The sequence below is a fragment of the Typopeltis vanoorti genome, chromosome 7, assembly GCF_054136105.1.
Source record: "Typopeltis vanoorti isolate ZY-2024b chromosome 7, IOZ_Tvanoo_1.0, whole genome shotgun sequence".
In the NCBI taxonomy this organism is placed as follows: domain Eukaryota; kingdom Metazoa; phylum Arthropoda; class Arachnida; order Uropygi; family Thelyphonidae; genus Typopeltis; species Typopeltis vanoorti.
This window is the reverse complement of record NC_143555.1, coordinates 96,449,783-96,474,476: the sequence shown is the minus strand read 5'-3', so window position 1 is coordinate 96,474,476 and position 24,694 is coordinate 96,449,783. Positions and strand designations below refer to the sequence as shown.

Genomic DNA, 24,694 nt, shown 5'->3' with positions numbered 1-24,694 from the left:
TTCTTTCAGTAACAACGATGTCCTATTTTTAACATTACAATTGTTATTTTAGATTTAGAATTCTGGATTATCTACAGTCCTATTTATATTTAACTCTTAGAGAGACAGGTTCCGTGGGTAGAATATGTGCCTTCCATATGAAGAGATGGAGGGAGCTGGTAGAAGAGGACTTGAGGATGAAGAACTTGGATGTGGTGACAGCCCAAGACAGGAGGATGTGGAGGAGACTCATCATCAACAGTGACCCCACTTAAGTGGGAGAAGCTGCAGAAGAAGAAGATATGCTTGGGATTTTTAGACCATTATTGTTCAGATCGGGGTTGTTGATAAGAATCTCACAGGCTTCCTTAAATTTGTGTTCAAGCCATGTTTTGGTGTGGCGTAAACAACAATTCTATGTAAAGTATTCAGGGCACGATCAGAAAGGCAAGCTTCACCATAGTTATTATATTTAATGTGTCATTTATGTTCCTTTTGTCTGATAGGAATTGTGTGTCCTGTTTCTCCTATATATGGTATATTACAGGTGCAATAAATACAGTATAATCCAGGGTAGGCCAGCGGAGGGAGTGGATCTTTGGATGAGTTGAGTAAGCTTTTTAATTTTGGAAGAGGTTTAAAGGTGGCTTTGAGTTTTGTATTATTCTGTTTATTTTATCTGATGTCCCTGTGAATGGTTATAGTTTTATTGTAGTCTAATTTATCCTTGTTTTTTATTGAGGTCTTGAAGTTCAAGAATTGCATTTGATATTTAAAAATTAAAAAAAAACAAGAGAAAAGTTTGCTTTGGAGATAAAGAACACATTCAATATATTTGAAATAGAGGAAAATCAAGATGTAACAGTAGAAAACAACAAAGTAGAAGAATATTGGGAAAACTTCAGGAATATATACATTGAAGTTGCTGAAGATGTAATCGGTGAAAAAAGAAAAATAAAGAATGAACGAACGATTATATAAGATACATAGTAATCACTATAATGAACTAAATAAAAGCATAAAGAGAGCTGCAAGTCAACAAGAGAAAATATATTGATGAATTAGTCAAAGAAGCGCAACAAAAAATGGACAAATTAGACAACTTTATCAGATTATAAAACAAATCAATGGTAACGAAAAACCAATCCCATTCTCCATTAGAGACAAACAAGGAAAGTTATTGACGACTGACTCAAAAATCAAAGCAAGATGGAGAGACTATTTTGAAGAAACTTTGAATGTAAAGGTGGATACAGGATCTCAACAGGCACAAAATATTACAACTAGTGCGATACCAACATTGAACACTTCCAAAGACAAGATTTCGTTGAGCGAAGTCAAAGATGCTTTGCTACTACTATCTTCACTGGGCATCTACAGATGCCATATGGTCACTCCGATGTGCAGTGATGTGCTACACCAGGCCTTGCCACGTAGTCCTGTTGTTTGCTTTTCTGGCAGTCTCAACTCTCTGAAGATCAGTCACTCCACACATGCCATCCATCCATCTCATTGATGGTCTACCCCTGCCTCTTTTTCCAGGAACTTTACCTTCTATTACTATTCTGAGAAGTCCCCCTTTCATCCTTTCTATGTGTCCAAAGTATTTTAACTTTCTTCTGTCAATATCCTTAAGAAGCCTTAAAGTTCTACTGATCTTTTCTAACACCCATTCATTTGTATGCCTTTCAGTATATGATATCCTCAACAGCCTTCTGTAACACCACATCTCAAAAGCAGATATCCGTTTCTTATCTGACTTCTTTAGATTCCAAGTCTCATATCCATAAGTCGCTGTTGGAAAAACAACTGCATCCAAAATCCTCAGCTTTGTTTCCATGGAGATAGATCCATCCTTCCAGATTTTAGACAGGTCTCTGACTGTTTTAGCTATTCCTAACCTTTTTCTGACGTCTTCTGAAACACAGCAATTCTTCACATTAATAATGGATCCGAGGTACTCAAACATGCTGACTTCCTCAATTCTTTCTTCATTAAGGTAAACTTGTTTCTCAAGCGTTTCTCTGTTTGTATTTCCTTTGAGAACCATAATCTTTGTCTTGCTAGGATTGAGTTGAAGTCCTCTGTTATTATTGATCTTGTTAACTTTGTCAAGGATTAGTCCTAGTTCTTCATTACAAAGGAGTACTGTATCATCAGCATATCTAAGATTACTGATCAATCTACCTCCTATCCTAAGCTCATCCAATGCTTCACACATGATGTCCTCCACATATATACTAAACAAGTGAGGAGAAAGTAAACATCCTTGCCTAACTCCTTTTCCAACTTGAAGCCAGTCAGTCAATCCAACACCTGTTCTTACCGTGGCTTGTTGCTCCTTATACAAGTTGGCTATCAACCTGATAGTGTGTTGAGGAAATCCCATTCTTTTCATTACTTCCCACAGTTTCACATGCTCAACACAGTCAAAAGCTTTAGAGTAGTCTAAGAAACATATTACAAGAGGGAGTCTGAATTCTTTATATTTTTCTATGATCTGTCTAAGGCAAAGGATCTGATCTCTGGTGCCCTTACCTTTCCTAAAACAGCTTTTCCTCGGGCATCTCTGCCTCGACTTTGGCCCCAATCCTATTTAGCATGATCTTCAATAAAATTTTGCTTGCATGAGATATCAAACTAATAGTTCTATAATTCTTCCATGCCTTCATATCACCGTTATTATGTAGTGGTATGAAAACTGACTTCTTCCAGTCTCTAGGCCATGATCCTGTCTCCCACAGATGTCTTGAAGGCACTAAAATCTAACAAAGCATGCGGAAATGATAATATCAATGCCGAAATGTTAAAAGCTGATCTTAACACTACTGCCAAATTACAACTGTTATATATACAATGAAATATGGAAGACAGAAAAAATTCCTGAACAACAAAAAGAAGCAGTAATTATAAAAATCCCCAAAAAAGGAGATTTGAAAATTGGAGAGGAATAAGTTTATAAGAAAGATTCTGGTAATTGGACCACATGTTTATTATGATAAATAACAATAAAAAACAAACCCGACAAAGTTTCATAAGTCGTATGACTTACATCTTCAGGGGTCAAAGGTAAACTCGCTGTCCAAAGGATACAGTTTGTAGCATACCAGAAAGGGCAGCATATTGAACAGCATAAACACACGAAATGAGAAATTACTCAAAATAGTTCATTCTATGCAGTTGTCTAACTGTTCATTAAATTGAATATCCGACTGTAGATTCAGTGCAATGCTAAGTTTGAACAATGCTGGATGCTGTCACGTGTTGTTCACGTTCACATTGTCCGAGGTCTGACTTGGGTAATTTTTTTATCAATGCTGACCAAACTTGGTGTACAATTTGGACCTTGTTTTTGTTGCATTGCGTTGGAATTCTAAGCATGTTGAAGTTCTTCTTTAAATTTCCTTATGAAACAATTTTTTTCAATGTAAGACATGTTTGTTTTTTGCCAGAGTACATTATGGCTGGTGGAAGTTGTATGGTATGCTAAGCCCGATTTGTGTTCTTTTCTTTTCTGCACGTCTTTTTGGTGTTTGTTCATGCAAATCTCCCCTGATCTTCCCGTCTAGCCTACATAGCAGATGCCACAGGAACAATGAATATTATATACATCTGGTTTTTTAAAGGATGATGTGGAGGTTTTGGAGGATGTAGAGATCTTGAAATTTTTTCCAACAGTAGAAAAGCCACTTTGATGCTATGTTTGTTTAGTAATTTGGCCATTTTGTCTGTAACATTCTTCGTGTATGGAAGCATGATTGTGTTCTTGAAATCTTGCTTTTGTGAGATGCTTGTAGGAGATGTGTTCAGAATTTTTTTTGATAGTCTTCAGTTCATTTTTTTTTAAGGATTTTTTCAATAACAATTTTTTTTTAAGGATCTGTGTTAAATGTTGAAGTTCTTCATTTCTTTGTTTTTCTGTGCTAGAAATATTATAAGCTCAGTCCCTCAAGGTTTTAATTAAACCTATCTTTTGCAAGGGGTGGTGGTGTGAGGTTGCATTAAGAAATCTTCCTGTGTTGGTTGGTTTTCTATAGATGGAGAAGGATAATTTATTATCTTTTTCATCGACTCCTATTAGAATATCAAGAAAGGGAAGTTTTTTATGCTCTTCTTGTTCCAAAGTAAATTTTATGAAAGATTTACTTAATGAAAGATGTTGTTTTTTCTATGTGTGGTAAGATCATGTTAGTGAGGTGTTTTACAGATTGGAGGTAGGAGAGACATAGGAAAAACAGCATCTTTCATTAAGAACAGTGCACATTTTATTGAGAAGGTAAAAGATATACACATAGGACATTCAGACATCTTAGCAAGTTTGGATGTAATCAACCTGTTTACAAATGTTCCTAGAAACGAAACAGTGAATCTCCTTGATACCTTTTTCCTTCGGACATCATAGAACTTTATAAACATTGCATAAAAAATACTTTTTTCGTGTATCAAAAAATTTTGGGAACAAAAAGAAGGACTAGCTATGGGTTCTCCCCGGCTTTAGCTAACCTATATATGGAACATTTTGAAAATAATGTTTCAAACAATTATCATAAAAAACCGAAAATCTGGCTACGCTATGTAGACGATATTTTCATCATATGGCCAGGAACAACAGAGGAACTAACTGCTTTCAAAGATTACCTGAATAATATACACAATAACATAAAATTTACTTTGGAACAAGAGCATAAAAAACTTCCCTTTCTTGATATCCTAATAGAAGTCAATGAAAAAGATAATAAATTATCCTTCTCCATCTACAGAAAACCCACCAACACAGGAAGATTTCTTGATGCAGCCTCACACCACCACCACCCCTCGCAAAAGATAGGTTTGATTAAAACCTTCACCGACATAGCTTATAATATTTCTAGCACAGAAAAACAAAGAAATGAAGAACTTCAACATTTAACACAGATCCTTAAAAAAAAAGTTATGAACCAAAGACTATCAAAAAAATCATGAACACATCTCCTACAAGCATCTCACAAAAGCAAGATTTCAAGAATGCAATCACCATCAAGAATGTCACATGCAAAATGGCCAAATTACTAAACAAACATAACATCAAAGTGGCTTTTCTACTGTTGGAAAAAATTTCAAGATCTCTACGTCCTCCAAAAACTCCACATCATCCTTTAAAAAAACCAGGTGTACATAATATTCATTGTTCCTGTGGCATCTGCTATGTAGGGCAGACAGGAATATCAGGGGAAATTCACATGAACGAACACCAAAAAGATGTGCAAAAAAGAAGAGAACACAAATCAGGCTCAAAATGCCATACAATTTCTCGTGGAAAGGCTTATACATTGGTTACACATTCTTACTAAATAGCTTAAGGAAATTACAACGTACAATAGAATATACATTAAAATAACTTTTAATACACTTCCAATATTTCGGCAACGTCTAGAACTAAACCACATTCTCAACACTTTCTCAGCCAATGGCTACCCCCCCCTCCCCCAAAAAAATATTGAAACCAATAACCCCCCTCACAACAAGGATTACCTCTAAATCCATCACCATACCCTATATCCGAGGCACCTCAGAAAAAATTACAAAAATCCTAAAAAACATGACTTAACTTCCTGTTACAGACCATATAAAAAATTGGCATCCCTTATCCGCTCCACTAAAGACCAACCTCCCTCCCTAGACCTACCTGGGGTATACCAGGTCCCTTGCAGCTGTAAGCTGTCCTACTTTGGCCAAACAAGCAGGACAGCTAATATCAGAATTTCAGAATACAAGGACTACATCCGGCTCTAAGAAACAATCCAAAACTCAACAAATTTGGGTGCATGAGACTGCCCCAGTTATTTTAATGTATATTCTATTTTAATGTATATTCTATTGTACGTTGTAATTTCCTTAAGCTATTTAGTAAGAACATACCATATAACTTCCACCGGCCATAATGTACTCTGGCAAAAAACAAACATGTCTTACATTGAAAAAAATTGTTTCATAAGGAAATTTAAAGAAGCCAAACATGCTTAGAATTCCAACGCAATGCAACAAAAACCAGGTCCCAATTTTACACCAAGTTTGGTCAGCATTGATAAAAAATATACCCAAGTCAGACCTCGGACAATGTGAACGTGAACAACACGTGACAGCATCCAGCATTGTTCAAACTTAGCATTGCACTGAATCTACATTCGGATATTCAATTTAATAAACAGTTAGACAACTGCATAGAATGAACTATTTTGAGTAATTTCTCATTTCATGTGTTTAAAGTTTTAGTTACCTTTGACCCCTGCATATGTAGTCATATGATTTATGAAACTTGTCAGGTTTGTTATTTATTGTAATAAACATGTGGTCCAATTACCGGACTCTTTCTTATAAACTGATAAATCACAGAAACCTTAGGAATAAGTTTGCTTTCAATTCCCAGAAAAGTTTTTACCAAAATTTTAATTAATAGACTAAAAAAGGAAATTGAAAATTTACTAAGAGAAGAACAGGCAGGTTTTCGAACTGGTTGTAGAACCATCCAACAAATATTCACTCTTAGAAATATAATCAAACAATGTATAGAATTTTAAGCTCCACTTTACCTAAACTTCATCGATTTCAGTAAAGCATTCGACTCAGTAAATAGAGAAACTTTGGAAAATATTAGAAGAATACGGAATAACTTATAAATTTCTCATTATTATTAAGAATATGTATAATGGCAGCAAGTCTTGCATGAAGGTAGATGGAAAACTTAGACTTCTTTATCATTGAAACTGGAGTTAGGCAGGGTTGTGTGCTATCTGGTCTATTATTTATAATTTTAATTGATTGGATTATGAAAAACTCAATCATCAAAAGAGAGGAATTCTTTGGGACTTGACATCCACTGGAAGACCTTGATTTTGCTGATGACAAAGTGCTCCTGTCCTCCAAGTTAAATGACTTGCAGCTAAAAAACTGATAACTTTGATCACTGTGCAGAAACTGTGGGGCTACATATAAACAAGTTAAAAAATGAAACAATTGAAGATGTTGATACTTTTACATACCTTGGATCAGTAATAAATAAACAAGGTGACACTAACGAAGACATTTTACAAAGAATTGCTAAAGCACAAAATTGTTTCAGGTCATTAAACAAATTATGGAAAGCATCAAATATTACAGTTAAAGTGAAATGGGGTGTTTAAGGGTCAAAGCTGTATAACTGAGAGGAGACCTCCACATAGCCTTTAAAAGAATGCGGAGAACCGACCAGTGCTTCTGACCTAATGTCTAATCCTCACCTTCTCGTGGTGCACCCTGTTGGGTATCTACTTTGATACTAAACGAACGAGGATGGGATGGCAATTTGGGATTTAGCCGACCAAATTGTATTCTTATTGGTTAAACCAAAATAAAAAAATGATGGTACAGCATGACAAAATTTCATGCCGGCTGGGGCGTCACCCGGTTAAACAAGGCACCCGTTGTTTTCGCCAGGGAACCAGGGCGAACAGCGAAAAGTCAGCTACTGGAACAAATCTGAAAACAAACCCCAAATCAACATCACCAGAGTTAAAGATCGGTACTATCAACGTAAGAAGCCTGAATAGCAAAGAAATGGAGCTAACTGAGGAATTAGATAAGTACCAGATCGACATAATAGGGGTGACTGAAACAAAAAAGACCAAAATTGGTGAGATCTTTCTGAGCAATAAATACAAAATGTTATATTCAGGCAATGACAATCAAGGAAAAGAAGGAGTAGCCATAGTATTCAACACAAAATACAAGGCTAATCTTCTTAAATGGCAGTCAGTCTCAAGTAATGTGGGCAAATATGAGAATGGGGAACTGGACAATGAGACTTATTTGTGCCTATGGTCCCACAGAAGGTTCTGCAAAGGTAGAAGTGGAGGAATTTTTTGAGGCTTTAGAAAAAGCAACTGACACAATGAAAAAGAAAAAGTTGGTCCTTGTTGGGGATCTAAATAGTAGAGTAGGAAATGATTGTGAGACATACAAAAATATTTTGGGAAAATTTGGAGAAAAGAGCAAAGCTAATAATAATGGCAAATATCTGTTGGATTTCTGCTCAGGACATGGACTGGTTATTACTAACACCATGTTCCAACATAAAAATGTGCACAAATTCACATGGAGAGAAGAGGCTAGGAATGAGAAAAGTCTCATTGACTATGTTATTGTTGATAGTGATGTTTTCTCCCTGGTGCAGGACACCAGAGTGTACAGAGGATTTGAAATTGGAAGTGATCACTATTTAGTCTTGAGCAAGATAAAACTGAATTTCATATTGAAAAGAATAACATTTCTTTCACTTTAAAACTTTAAGAAAGTTTTAACGTGAAAGAAAGTTGAGCAGCTCTCAGATGTGAACTGTAGACTAAAATACAGAAATATTATTGAAAAGAAAATGAAAGAGTTTGAGAACGGGAATCAAACCTTGGAGATTCAGTGGCAAACTCTGAAGGAAACATTGATTGATTCTGCCAGAGAGGCATGTGGTGAGGTTGTGTGCAAGGATAAAAAAATCAGAACTCCCTGGTGGACACAGGAAGTTAAAGAGGCAGTGAAGGAAAAGAAGAAAGCATATCAAAAGTTCCTGGCAAATAAGTCAGCTTTTACTCTTACAGAATACAAAGACAAATGTAAGAAAGCTAAACAGTGTGTAAAACTAGCTAAACAAAAGTCATGGGAGGACTTTGGCAAGAATATAGAAAATAAATATCAAGAAGGTGGCAAAATATTCTGGAGGTTGTTGAAGAAGCTTAGGAATGGAGGAAAGAGTGCTGTAAAAGGAATTAGAGATGATAAAGGTGAAATGAAAACAGGAGAAAAAGATATCCTTGAAGTATGGAGTAATTACTTTGAAAAACTGCTAAATGAAACAAGCAGTGATGACAGCACAGTGATAAAAAACACTGACCAGGCATGCAGTCAGGAATACATATCCATACTTGAAGTAGAAAAAGCCATCCAAGGCTTGAAATGTGGAAAGGCAGCAGGAGTAGATGATATTCGACCAGAAATGTTGAAGTATGGTGGTATAAGAGTCTTACAGTGGCTGCACTGCATAGTTCAGAAAGCCTGGACAGAGGGACGAATTCCCGATGATTGGAGTAGAGCTCTCATAGTACCCATATATAAAAAGGGAAATAAAACTGAATGTGAGAATTACAGAGGTATTTCCCTACTGAGTGTTCCTGGCAAGATCTCTACAAGTATACTTGAGAAACGGTTCAGAAGAATTGTGGAAGAAAAGCTTGGTGAAGAACAAGCTGGATTCAGGCCAAATAGAGGCTGTCAGGATCAGATCTTCACTTTACGCCAAATAGTCGAGAAAGCATGGGAATATAACAAAGATCTGTATTTAAGTTTTGTCGATTTGGAAAAGGCATATGACAAGGTGCCAAGAGAGAAGCTATTCAATACGCTGCAGTTATATGGTGTCAATGGGGCATTATATCAAGCAATACTTAGTCTTTATTTGAGTTGTGAGTCAGCAGTTAGAATTGAAGGAAGTACAGGAAGATGGTTTAATGTTAAATCTGGTGTGAGACAAGGATGTACATTATCCCCTCTGTTATTCATTATCTATATGGATCACATTATATAGGAATGTGGTATTAAACCTGATATCAAAATTGGAGATGTTAATGTCAGCTCTTTGCTTCATGTGGATGATGTTATACTTCTAAATAAATCCACTACAAGTCTGCAAGATTCTCTGACTAAATTGAATAGCTGTTGTAATAGATATGGTATGAAGGTCAGCAATAAAAAGACAAAGACAATGAAAATAGGCAGAATCATTGAAAATGTCAACTGTGTTGTGAATGGAGAACCTGTGGAACAAGTAAAACATTTCAGCTACTTAGGCACAATTTTTACTGAAGATGGTAAACTAAATATAGAAATAGACAACAGAATCAGCAAAGCTGGTATCGTGGGAAGTCAATTGAATAAATTCATATGGAATAAGAAAGAAATTAGTCGGAACACTAAATTAGCTGTATACAAGACTGTGTTCAAACCAATTTTAACTTATGGATCTGAGAGCTGGGCCAGAAGTAAAACACTTGACCAAAGACTAGAGACCGCAGATATGAGAGTCCTGAGAAAGATTAGAGGCATGAACAGATGGCATCAATGGCAATATCATATTAAAAATGAGGATATTAGGAAAGAACTTGACATTGTCAGCATCCAGGAATGCGTTAGCAGAGCTAATCTCAGATGGTATGGTCACTTAAATAGAATGGGAGAGGAAAGATTAGCAAAACAAGTGTTCTCTGCCAGGTTGGCAGGAAAACGACCAAGAGGAAGACCAAGATATAGGTGGATTGATACGATACAAAGTGCCTTAGACGATAGAAATATAAGATCTGATAATGTTGGAGTCTTGACAAGTAACAGACTGATTTGGAGGAAAATTGTAGATAGGAAGTTAGTAATGATGTAATTTTTTCATGTAGTACTGTCATATCCTGTACACCCCTTGAGGGTACATGGCAGGAATTTGATGATGATGATGAGTGAAAATTAATGTATATAAATCTATTGTGGAGCAGTAATGCTATATGGCTCTGAAACTTGGAAACTTACCAAGGCACAAAGTAATAAATTGGACATTTTCCAAAACAAGTGTTTAAGAACAATTTTAAAAATCTTCTGGTCAAATACAATCAGTAATGAGGAACTTTTAAAGGAAACCTTCTCCAAGTCAATAGATGAAGAGATTCGCCTAAGAAGATGGAAATGGACTGGACATGTTCTTCGCATGGAGATAAACAGAATTCCTTAAGTAGCACCGAGTTGGGCTCCAGAAGAAAGAAACTCCAGAGATCGTCCAAAAATTAACTTGGAGAAAAATGATGGAATCTGAAATGAAGGAGGCAAGATGGGCGAGTTGGGTAGAAGCAAGAGCAGCTGCTAGTGACAGGGGCAGATGGAAAACCAGCATTGCAGCCTTATGTGCCAGTAGGCAAGGAAAGACTTGATGATGACATGTTTGACCAACACAGGATAAGTTGGAACAAAGAACTTGACAAATTTCACAAGTTGCAATTACAATCCTCAAAATATAGTCAACCTGAGTAATCAATATATACTCTATAGAAGTTTATTGATTAATCATGTTATGTAATGTAAATAAATATTCCCCTAATTTTACATGTTTTATCCACAGACCTATGTATTTGGTGTTTCACTATGCTACATACATGAAAACCAAGTTTTCTTTTTATATATTTTATTAAAAAGTGTACACACACACACGCACGCACGCACGCACGCACGCACGCACGCACACACACACACACACACACACACACACACACAGGGTGGCCATAATAAAGAGGAGGTGCTCAGATCCCTGTAGTGAAAAATGTATTGAATGAAATTCAACCAAACTTGGTGTAAGTACACTCTGGAACATGGGGTTATTTACAGAAGATAAAAATAGTACAAAATTCTGCTACCAGGGGACATTTGGTAGCAGAATTTTATAAACACTTGGTTTGGGATTAATTAAACAGTAATGGCCAGAAGAGATGCAACAAATCAATTTTTGTGTTTGTACAACTTACAGATGTGGCTCAATATGTCCTTTCAGATGTTTTAAGAACTGCATTCTGTGAATGACATTTTCTACAGTGGAATGCAACAGATTTGCATTGGTTTGCTTCACATGGCGTGTTATTCTGTCTTTCAAGGTTACTAAATCAGGAACATGTCCTTCATAAACCATGCATTTCAGATGACCCCACAACCAAAAGCAACAGTGGTTGAAATCAGGTGAATATGCACAACTAATCACTGTGTTCTGTAAAGTGTTTTCATAACATTTGCTGTACCATCAATCCAATGTGAGGTGGTGCTCCATCCTGCATGAATATGGCAGAGTCAAGGCATTTTTGCTGCTGCAGTTGCAAAACAACAAAGTTGCATAGCATCTCTCAATACCTGACATCAGAGATGGTACAAGTCACTGGCCCTGTTGGGCAGTTCTTCAAAAAAGTGCAGACTGATAATAAACAATGCAGTGAAACCACACCACAGTGTGACTTTCGGCGAGTGTAAAGGAGTCTGATGGAACACATGAAAATTATTCAGAACCAAATGTGGTAATTGTGTGAGTTAACACTACCATTCAGATAAAAATGTGCCTTGTCATTCCACCAGATTTTCCATGGCTGTGCAGTGTTTTTCAAATGATCACTTCCATTCGAGCTAAGAACACCACAGCAAACTGCAGCCAAGTTCCAGTATCATCATGAAGCAAAAGCTTGAGTATGAGAGATCTTGTAGGAGAAAAACCTCAGCATTTGAGAATGCAGAATTTTCCACACAGTTGAATATGACATGTCCAGTTGCCTTGATATTGCCCGAGCACTGCTGGACCCTTGTGTGTTATTCATTCCGTGTTCCATGATGGCAGTTGCAACTTCATCAACTTGTCAAGGAATAATCCATTTGAGCCCTCATCCTGGCCTCACTGCTAAGATTCTGCTATTTTCAAATCATAAAATCATTTTTCTAAGTTATTGTCACTGGACCTTTACTCCTATCTTTCTAACGCCAGAATTCTTGAAGCGTGGCATTAGCATTACTATGTTGTTGATAGTAAAGCTTGACTAGCAATGCATGTTCCGGTAAGGTGAGATCCATAACACTTCAGTCTTATCATAATGATCATAATGATGTGAATCCACTTTGATCTTCTTTACATCCACCACTCGTCAGTAAAAACAATGAGATTATGCAAATATCACACGATTCTAGTGAAAATTGTCCTCTGGTGGCAGAATTTTGTAATATTTTTTTATCTTCTGTAAATAAAAATCCCACATTCCAGAGTGTATTTAAACCAAGAGTTTGAATTTCGTCTAATAATACCTTTTTCACTACAGGGCTCTGAACACCTCTTTAATTATTCTATATGTTGTGTGTTTATATAATTTATCAAAAAGCTAGCCATTCCTTGTTGCTTAATCAGTTGAGTTTCAAATACATTAAATCATGACTTGCTATACATGGTTATTAATATTTCAAAAATGCAAGCACTAAAAGCGTTTGTTTGTCATCATCATCATCATCAAATTCCTGCTATGTACCCTCAAGGGGTGTGCAGGATATGATAGTACTACATGAAAAAAAAAATACATCATTATTAATTTCCTATCTACAATTTTCCTCCAAATCAGTCTGTTACTTGTCAAGACTCCAACATTATCAGATCTTATATTTCTATCTTCTAAGGCACTTTGTATCAATCCACCTATATCTTGGTCTTCCTCTGAGTCGTTTTGCTGCCAACCTGGCAGAGAACACTTGTTTTGCTAATCTTTCCTCGCCCATTCTGTTTAAGTGACCATACCACCTGAGATTAGCTCTGCTAACGCATTCCTAGATGCTGACAATGTCAAGTTCTTTTCTAATATCCTCGTTTTTAATATGATATTGCGAGTTTATATATATATATATATATATATATATATATATATATATATATATATAAAAACACAACATATAGAATAAAACTGTATATTAAAAAAATTAGTGACCCTTCTACTGACTCACTCTCACACCCACATTCATAACCTTAAAATATTAGGCATAGCATTAAATGCAAAATATATGCAGAGGCAGAAATTAACATACAGTCAGATTCAAACAGACTTAACAGGAAACTTGGAAAATCTTGTTCTAGAAAGTCAAAACACAAGTCTTCCACATTAATCAAGTATTTTGAGTTAAGTTAATGGAAGTTCTCTAAAGGGAAACAGCAACAGATTTCCTTGCACACACCTGAGGCTTTAAGATGCCTTACTTCAAGCATCTTCAGTTTCTATTTAAAACAGGTACCAAAAACATGAATAGTTCTCATATGCCTTAACTTTACAGTACTGAAACAGAAAATTATTATGTAATGTTCCTGTGTTTTTATGTGACAGCTGTCAGTTCCATAAACACACAAGATAGCTTTCCATCCAATTCTCAATTAAAAATCACAACAGTGAGCATATATTAACTTCTCAACAGAATGTAAACAAATAAGGAATCACTGAAAATCACTACTTGTACCTTATATTTATTTCTTAAGGAAATCATTTATAACTCTACCTTTTCTTCTTCTTTCAATTCCATTTTTTACATTCTCTCTCTCTACACACACACACACACACACACATGCACGCATATAGTAAAGCTTGACTAGCAATGCATATTCCAGTAAGAAGAGATCCATAGCAATTCACTGTTATCAGAATGATGCGAATCCATTTCGGCCTTCATTGATGATGATGTCATTCATGCAATCTCTGATTTGAGATTGCATCAATGACATCACAACAGCTCGGTATCACAGACAGCAGACAGAAGTTTTCAGTAAGTGGACTGGGTATGTTTATTTGCAGTATGATGAAGTTTCTTTTCCACTTGATGACTACTTCGATGCACTCAGTATAAAATAAATTTCTACATGCATTTCAATTCTAACAATGTAGAAAGGTATTCACATCTCATTGTTGCTACTAAATTTGAAAACTAATTCCAAGGTGACTTAAACCATAAGGTGCAGTTAAGCTTAATAGTTTTGCTAGTCATCCATCAACAGTGAAACTACAAGTACTGCTGCTATATTTTTCTTACATTAGAATATCGTTTTAACATATTTTATCAACAGCAATATTTTATCATCATGAAATTCCTGCCATGTACCCTCAAGGGGTGTACAGGATATGATAGTACTACATGAAAAATATTACATCATTACTAACCTCCTATCTACAATTTTCCCCCAAATCAGTCTGTTACTTGTCAAGACTCCAACATTATCAGATCTTATATTTCTATCGTCTAAGGCACTTTCTACTGTACCAATCCATTTTTAACTTGGTCTTCCTCTGGGTCGTTTTGCTGCCAATCTGGCAAAGAACACTTGTTTTGCTAATCTTTCTTCGCCCATTCTGTTTAAGTGACCATACCACTTGAGATCAGCTCTGCTAATGCATTCCTGGATATTGACAATGTCAAGTTCTTTCCTAATATCCTCGTTTTTAATATGATATTGCCACTGATGCCATCTGTTCATGCCTATAATCTTTCTCAGGACTCTCATATCTCTGGTGTCTAGTATTTGGTCAAGTGTTTTACTTCTGACCCAGCTCTCAGATCCATAAGTTAAAACTGGTTTGAACACTGTTTTGTATACAGCTAATTTAGTGTTCCGACTAATTTCTCTCTTATTCCATATGAATTTATTCAATTGACTTCCCACCATATCAGCTTTGCTGATTCTGTTGTCTATTTCTATATTTAATTTTCCATCTTCACTAAAAATCGTGCCCAAGTAGTTGAAATGTTTTACTTGTTCCACAGGTTCTCCATTCACAACACAGTTGACATTTTCAACGATTCTGCCTATTTTCATTGTCTTTGTCTTTTTATTGCTGACCTTCATACCATATCTATTACAACAGTTATTCAATTTAGTCAGAGAATCTTGCAGACTTGTAACGGATTTATTTAGAAGTATAACATCATCCGCATAAAGCAAACAGCTGACATTAACATCTCCAATTTTGATATCATGTTTAACACTACTTTCCTTCACAATGTGATCCATATAGATAATGAATAACAGAGGGGATAATGTACAACCATGTCTCACACCAGATGTAACATTAAACCATCTTCCTGTACTTCCTTCAATTCTAACTGCTGACTTACAACTCAAATAAAGACTAAATGTTGCTTGATATAATGCCCCATTGACACCATATAACTGTAGCTTATTGAATAACATCTCTCTTGGCACCTTATCATATGCCTTTTCCAAATCGACAAAACTTAAATACAGATCTGATCCTGACAGCCACTATTTGGCCTGAATCCAGCTTATTCTTCACCAAGCTTTTCTTCCACAATTCTTCTCAACCGTTTCTCAATTATACTTGCATAGATCTTGCCAAGGAACACTCAGTAGGGAAATACCTCTGTAATACTAACATTCAGTTTTATTTCCCTTTTTATATATGGGTACTATGAGAGCTCTACTCCAATCATTGAGAATTCTTCCCTCTGTCCAGGTTTTCTGAACTATGCAGTGCAGCCACTGTAAGACTCTTATACCACCATACTTCAGCATTTCTGGTCGAATATCATCTACTCCTGCTGCCTTTCCACATTTCAAGCCTTTGATGGCTTTTTCAACTTCAAGTATGGATATGCATTCCTGACTGCATGCCTGGTCAGTGTTTTTTTTAACACTGTGCTGTCATCACTGCTTGTTTCATTTAGCAGTTTTTCAAAGTAATTACTCCATACTTCAAGGATATCTTTTTCTCCCGTTTTCATGTGACCTTTATCATCTCTAACTCCTTTTACAGCACTCTTTCCTCAATTCCTAAGCTTCTTCAACAACCTCCAGAATATTTTCCTCTTCTTGATATTTATTTTCTATATTCTTGCCAAAGTCCTCCCATGACTTTTGTTTAGCTAGTTTTACACAGTGTGTAGAATTCTTGCATTTGACTCTGTATTCTCTAAGAGCACAAGCTGACTTATTTGACAGGAACTTTTGATATGCTTTCTTCTTTTCCTTCACTGCCTCTTTAACATCCTGTGTCACCATGGAGTTCTAATTTTTCTATCCTTGCAGACAACTTCACGACATTCCTCTCCCGCTGAATCAATCAGGGCTTTTTTCAAGGCTTGCCACTGAATCTCCAAGGTTTGATTCCTGTTCTCAAACTCTTTCATTTTTTCTTCAATAATCTTTGTGTATTTTAGTCTACAGTTCACATCTGAGAGCTGCTCAACTTTTATTCACTTTAAAACTTACTTACATGTTATTCTTTTCAATATGAAATTCAATTTTATCCTGCTCAAGACTAAATATTGATCACTTCCAATTTCAAATCCTCTGTACACTCTGTTGTCCTGCACCAGGGAGAAAACATCACTATGAACAATAACATAGTCAATGAGACTTTTCTTATTCCTTGCCTCTTCTCTTCATGTGAATTTGTGCACATTTTTATGTTGGAACATGGTGTTAATAATAACCAGTCCATGTCCTGAGCAGAAATCCAACAGATATTTGCCATTATTATTAGCTTTGCTCTTTTCTCCAAATTTTCCTAAAATATTTTTGTATATCTGACAATCATTTCCTACTCTGCTATTTAGATCCCCAACAAGGACCAACTTTTCCTTTTTCATTGTGTCAGTTGCTTTTTCTAAAGCCTCAAAAATTTCCTCCTCTTCTTCCATAGTAGAACCTTCTGTGAGACCATAGGCACAAATAAGTCTCATTGTCCAGTTCCCCATTCTCATATTTGCCCACATTACTCTACTTGAGATGGACTGTCATTCAAGAATGATTAGCCTTGTATTTTGTGTTGAATACTATGGCTACTCCTTTTCCTTGAATGTCATTGCCTGAATATAACATTTTGTATTTATTGCTCAGAAAGATCTCAACTCTTATTTCTCTTCTCTTTTAATTAGCTAAACTAGCAATATTTTTAGTAGATAAAAATCATGTAAAGATATTTAAATATCATTACAACTCACTACAGTAAACTCATGATTTGGATTTATATTATAATGAATATGAATGGATAATGAATATATAAATTTATGATTCATATTATGGAAAGTTCTGTCCAAAGCATTAATGATATGTTAAAAGTATGACTACAGCAAACTATTGTGATCTTTATTTTGAGTCACTATGGTGGGAGTTGAAATTAAAGGTTACCAGGGGGAAAAAAATCTAACATAAGTTAAGAGATTAAAAGCAATAACTCACCAGTATAAATACTATAAACCGGGTCAGCTCATCCAAATTTCGCTCATTAACATTGTGATTTCTAGCAGGAATATAGATCACTGGTCTGAAAACAAAATAAGAAAACTACAATGATAAATCTTTCAAATTACACTATGAAATTTAAAAATATTTCAAGGAACTTTTTGAACATTTTGCATATAAAAATGAAAATAACCAAACCTAAATTTAGTCATCATCATCAAATTCCTGCCATGTATCCTCAAGGGGTGTACAGGATATGATAGTACTACATGAAAAAAATTACTTCATTACTTCCTATCAACAATTTTCCTCCAAATCAGTCTGTTACTTATCAAGACTCCAACATTATCAGATCTTATATTTCTATCGGTCTAAGGCACTTTGTACCGTATCAATCCACCTATATCTTGATCTTCCTCTGGGTCGTTTTGCTGCCAACCTGGCAGAGAACACTTGTTTTGCTAATCTTTCCTCGCCCATTCTGTTTAAGTAACCATACCACTTGAGATTAGCTCTGCTAATGCATTCCTGGATGCTGGCAATGTCAAGTTCTTTCCAAATATCCTCGCTTTTAATATGATATTGCCATTGATGCCATCTGTTCATGCCTATAATCTTTCTGAGGACTCTCATATCTGCAGTCTCTAGTCTTTGGTCAAGTTTTTTTCTTCTGACCCAGCTCTCAGATCCATAAGTTAAAACTGGTTTGAACACTGTCTTGTATACAGCTAATTTAGTGTTCCGACTAATTTCTCTCTTATTCCATATGAATTTATTCAATTGACTTCCCACCATACCAGCTTTGCTGATTCTGTTGTCTATTTCTATATTTAATTTACCATCTTCACTAAAAATCGTGCCTAAGTAGTTGAAATGTTTTACTTGTTCCACAGGTTCTCCATTCACAACACAGTTGACATTTTCAATGATTCTGAATATTTTCATTGTCTTTGTCTTTTTATTGCTGACCTTCATACCATATCTATTACAAAAGTTATTCAATTTAGTCAGAGAATCTTGCAGACTTGTAACGGATTTATTTAGAAGTATAACATCATCCGCATAAAGCAAACAGCTGACATTAACATCTCCAATTTTGATATCATGTTTAACACTACTTTCCTTCATAATGTGATCCATATAGATAATGAATAACAGAGGGGATAATGTACAACCATGTCTCACACCAGATTTAACATTAAACCATCTTCCTGTACTTCCTTCAATTCTAACTGCTGACTTACAACTCAAATAAAGACTAAATGTTGCGTGATATAATGCCCCATTGACACCATATAACTGTAGCTTATTGAATAACTTCTCTCTTGGCACCTTGTCATATGCCTTTTCCAAATCGACAAAACTTAAATACAGATCTTTATTATATTCCCATTCTTTCTCTACTATTTGTCATAAAGTGAAGATCTGATTCTGACACCCTCTATTTTTCCTGAATCCAGTTTATTTTTCACCCAGCTTTTCTTCCACAATTTTTCTCAAACGTTTCTCAAGTATACTTGCATAGATCTTGCCAGGAACCGTCAGTAGGGAAATACCTCTGTAATTCTCACATTCGGTTTTATTTCACTTTTTTATATATGGGTACTATGAGAGCTCTACTCCAATCATCGGGAATTCGTCCATCTGTCCAGGCTTTCTGAACTATGCAGTGCAGCCACCGTAAGACTTTTATACCACCATACTTCAGCATTTCTGGTCGAATATCATCTACTCCTGCTGCCTTTCCACATTTCAAGCCTTTGATGGCTTTTTCTACTTCAAGTATGGATATGTATTCCTGACTGCATGCCTGGTCAGTGTTTTTTACCACTGTGCTGTCATCACTGCTTGTTTCATTTAGCAGTTTTTCAAAGTAATTACTCCATACTTCAAGGATATCTTTTTCTCCTGTTTTCATATCTCCTTTATCATCTCTAACTCCTTTTACAGCACTCTTTGTTCCATTTCTAAGCTTCTTCAACAATCTCCAGAATATCTTCCCACCTTCTTGATATTTATTTTCTATGTTCTTGTCAAAGTCCCCCCATGACTTTTGTTTAGCTAGTTTTGCAGTGTTAAGCTTTCTTACATTTGTCTCTGTATTCTCTAAGAGCACAAGCTGACAGATTTGCCAGGAACTTTTGATATGCTTTCTTCTTTTCCTTCACTGCCTTTTTAACTTCCGGTGTCCACCATGGAGTTCTGATTTTTCTATCCTTGCAGACAACCTTGCCACATGACTCTCTGCCTGAATCAATAAGGGTTTTTTCCTTCAAGGATTGCCACTGAATCTCCAAGGTTTGGTTCCTGTTCTCAAACTCTTTCATTTTTTTTTTCAATAATCTTTGTGTATTTTAGTCTACAGTTCACATCTGAGAGCTGCTCAATTTTTATTCGCTTTAAAACTTTTTTACATGTTATTCTTTTCAATACGAAATTCGATTTTATCCTGCTCAGGACTAAATAGTGATCGCTTCTAATTTCAAATCCTCTGTACACTCTGGTGTCCTGCACCAGGGAGAGAACATCACTATCAACAATAACATAGTCAATGAGACTTTTCGTATTCCTTGCCTCTTCACTCCATGTGAATTTGTGCACATTTTTATGTTGGAACATGGTATTAGTAATAACTAGTCCATGTCCTGAGCAGAAATCCAACAAGTATTTGCCATTATTATTGGCTTTGCTCTTTTCTCCAAACTTTCCCAAAATATTTTTGTATGTCTGACAATCATTTCTTACTCTGCTATTTAGATCCCCAACAAGGACCAAGTTTTCCTTTTTCATCGTGTCAGTTGCTTTTTCTAAAGCATCAAAAACTTCCTCCACTTCTACCTTAGCAGAACCTTCAGTGGGACCATAGGCATAAATAAGTCTAATTGTCCAATTCTCCATTCTGGTATTTGCCCACATCACTCTACTCGAGACTGCCTGCCATTCAAGAAGATTAGCCTCTTATTTTGTGTTGAATACTATGGCTACTACTTCTTTTCCTTGATTTTCATTTCCTGAATATAACATTTATGCTTACATATGGGAGTACAAAAGTTTTAAAGTGGCTGCATAATTCAGAGGGCCGAGTCCAATTGAATTCTGGATTATTGGAGTAGCTCTCATAGTACTATCTATAAAAAGGAAAATAAAACAGAATGAGCAAGTTACAGTGGAATTTCCCATATACAAAATGCAAGAATGTTGGAGAAGAAATTATGAAAAACTGTAAAAAGGGAAACTTGAAGAATAAGATGGTTTCAGGCCAAACTGATATCATCAGACTAGATTTTCACTCTGTGACAAACAGTTTAGAAATCACGGGAATATAAGAAATGTGTAGATATTATTTCTGGAAATTTTCCATGTTACTCATCTAACATTAATATTAATATTTATGGCTATTTTGTCTATTTTCTTAAGGAGTATCCGTTGTATTACATCATTGGCTTTTTTTTTTTTTACTCCAATTTATTTAAGACATTAATGATATTTTAAAGACATAGATACGTAAATCAAAGATATGCGAGTGAAAGCTGAATTATCAGTGACAAACCATACTTTTTTTTTTGGAAAAAGGAGAAAGATAAAATATAATAAATGAAGATTAGAGGTGGGAGTTACAGGGTGTGAGTCATTTTGATTGAGTGTCGTCTTCGGAGCTCGTGGGCAAAGTGAAGGCTATGTCATGTCAGCTTAGTGTTTTTGATAAACAGCTCTTCTGAATATAATAAGGATTCTTATGGAGATCTTGGGTGCACCTCCCCAAATGTGGGAACAATACTCCAGGGTTGGTCAGATCTGAGACTTATAAAGTATTAGGAGTTGAGAGGAAGATGTTTTGACAAGAAAAGAACATCAAGGTTTTTAGAGGCTATGTATGTAATATGTTTGTGCCAGGATAAACTAGATGTAGCAGTCTATCCAAGAAGAGAAAGCTAATCTTTAAAAGAAACTGGAACATTATCAAAAGTAAGAGCAAATGAGTTAGGATCTTTCTTGTGGGTAATACAGCAGGCTTAAGTTTTTTTGGCATTGAAATTTACATTGAAATGACTTAAATCAGAATTTAAGTCATTGGTTATGGAAATCTTGAGGGTTCTATCAATTGAGCACTACAGGGTTTTCTCAAATGAGGAAGAGAAATAAAGAGTACTGTCAATGGCAAAGCTATGAATAAGATTTGAAGTCAGAGGAAAAGAGAAGGTCATTGATGTAAAGAATAGCATGAGTGAGAATACAGAACCCTGGGATACTCCAGCATTGATGGAGAAATCTAATGAGAGGAAACCACGAACCATTACATGCAATGAAGAACGAGTGAGGAAGCTAGCAATTCAATAACAAAGTGCAGGAGGAAGGCAATAAGATGGTAGCTTGTTCAGGAGGCCTCGATGCCAGATACAATCAAATGCCTTTGAAATATCAAGAGCGACAACATGGGTTTCTTCAAATCTTTCCCTTGCCTGTGTTCAAAGGTGTGTGAAATTAGAAAGGAAGTCAGCTGTAGAACGAGAATGGCAGAATTCATACTGATGGCTGCTAATTAAATGAGTCTCCAGGTAGTGAAGAAGCTGGTTGTTGATAACCCTCTCCATCACTTTTAGAAGTACTGAGATAAGAGCAATGGGTCAATAGTTAGATAGCTGACTTTTGTCTCTCTTTTTGCATACAGGCTGAATGTAGGCTTGTTTCCATGCTGTTAGGTAGATGCCAATAGAATATAGCTTATATAGCGATACAGGATAGGTGTTAATTCTGCAGCACAACTGGAGGAATACCATCTGTACCAGGAGCCTTATTAGAATCTAGATTAATCAGGGTTTTCCTGATGTCCTTATGGCAAATAGTTCAGAGGAGGCATGCAGTGGGCAGTTTGTGGTAGTCTGTAGAAGGTAATGTGATTTGCCTTGGTCATCCAGGCAAGAGTAAGTAAGTCAACCCTTACTGAAATTAACTGAAACCATTTTACTTTAAATTGAGTTTTTAATACAAACATGAACCTTCCATCCCATGAAATAAAAAAAACATACTATTTAAGAACACTGAGTATAAACAATTATTGTGATGGTTATGCAATGTCATATTTTGCATAATGCAGCCAGTTATTAAGAAACATTCTCAATAAAATTCCTTTTAATTTTGAAATCCATAGGACTAGACCACAGCTTCACTTGATAAGCTCTTATTTGGTATAAAAATTCATCTAAAACAACTTACCTTCCTTGGAAATCTCTGTGTCTGAGTACTAAGGCTTTCTTGGTTTCTAAATGTTTTTTGACTGCTGAATCATCTGCTGAGAGGCAATTGACACCATATTCTCTCCTCCATTTATTGCACTTCAGAATTGCTTGAAAAGCATTATCAACTGTCTGGAAAGCTTTTAGGAACCTTCTCAAAGCATGATCATTTTGATACTGAAAAAAAAATATAAAATTAGTAGTAATTTGCAAAAAAAAAAAAAAAAAAAAAATATATATATATATATATATATATATATAATAATAAAAGTGAAGATACATACTGCATACTGTATCATTCATCATATATTATACATTAAGGAAATTATGTCACTGTTGCATTCATGTGTTTAGGCTTCAGTGCTGGTCAGAACTAATGGTTAGAACATTTAATAGAATGAAAACAGCAGAAGAAATGAATTAAATAGTCTAATACTTCCAATATTTTGTCTCTGACAAACATATCTTCAGGGAGAACAATGCAAATTGTAACACACACACAATTTAAAATCAACACTAAGTAAAATAGTCTGTTTTCTATTTACTAAATAAAGAGCCAAAAGACTTCATTTTGGCGATGCAAAATTATATAAATCAAGTGGATATTAAATCCACTATTATTTCAAATCAGAATGCAGAAACTATGAAGGCTAATATATGGAAGAATATATGGGCGCTTGCGCAAGCGATCGTATCTCCTATAAGGTCCGCGACAGGGCAATTCGCAAATGCTGGCAAATGTATTTCCGTAAGCTCTCTGGTCAAATTTCATACAAAACTTTTATAGTTTCTGCATTCGGCTTTGAAATAATGCTGGATTTAATATTCACTTGATTTATATAATTTTGCATCACTGAAATGAAGCCTTTTGGCTCTTTATTTTAGTAAATACTTTAAGCGCCAATCGAGAGTTGGTCTATGAAAAATACACCTCTCCAACACTTCAAGTTCCTTAGTACTGAATGAGAGTTTTTGCTCTCTTAGGTTTCTTCCGGAATTTTGCTCCTGGTGAGGGGGGGGGGGGGGAGAGCATTTTGAGTCTCTGAGGCGGGTGCTTTCCTGCATGGTCTGTGTGGGCGAGTGCTTTTTTCTGGAATATGAGCAGCTCTGCTCGGTGGCAGAACTGCTCATAGCCTGTCACTGAGTGGAACCAAAGCTAAATTGGATGACCTTTCGGTCACTCGTTTTGAGTGGTCTGCGGGATCGCCTAATTTTTAGAGAGAGACCTTTACCTAAACAGTGTCTCTGAGGAGAACCAACCAGTTTGAAACAGCTGTCAAGCCAGTGAAACCTTATCAAAATGGACCAATACAAGGTGAATACATGGATGCTTGGGCAAGCGATCATGTTTCCTATAAGGTCCATGCTAGGACAACTCGTAAATGCCAAAGAATGTATTCCAATAAGCTCTCTGGTCAAATTTGGTGTGAAACTTTCATAGTTTCTGCATTCGGTTTTGTATAATAAATTTAATATATATATATATATATATATATATATACAGATGTATATATATTCTTCCAAGTGAAAGTTGACTGATCTTCCAATCTGCCCACAGTAGGCCAACCTGAAGAAACAAGGAATCTTGTTCCTGCAAGTTGGCCTAAGAAAGGAACTGAGAAGTGAAGGAAGAAGTTGGTTCCTCACGTGTCCTTACCTTAGTGACAGATTAAAAATGAGTCAGGAA

General features: G+C 35.7%; 1 protein-coding gene across 2 annotated transcripts in view; it reads right to left on the bottom strand.

The window, feature by feature from the left end:
• LOC150104885 (uncharacterized) overlaps positions 1 to 24,694 on the bottom strand; it is a 162,794-nt gene that overhangs the window by 53,490 nt on the left and 84,610 nt on the right. For both annotated transcript variants that reach the window (XM_090395396.1, XM_090395395.1), the window contains 2 exons: positions 22,988 to 23,184; positions 17,771 to 17,855 (listed from right to left, as the gene is read on the bottom strand). In XM_090395396.1, coding sequence (XP_090251522.1) covers positions 17,771 to 17,855; positions 22,988 to 23,184 — 282 coding nt within the window. The remainder of the gene's footprint in view (positions 1 to 17,770; positions 17,856 to 22,987; positions 23,185 to 24,694) is intronic.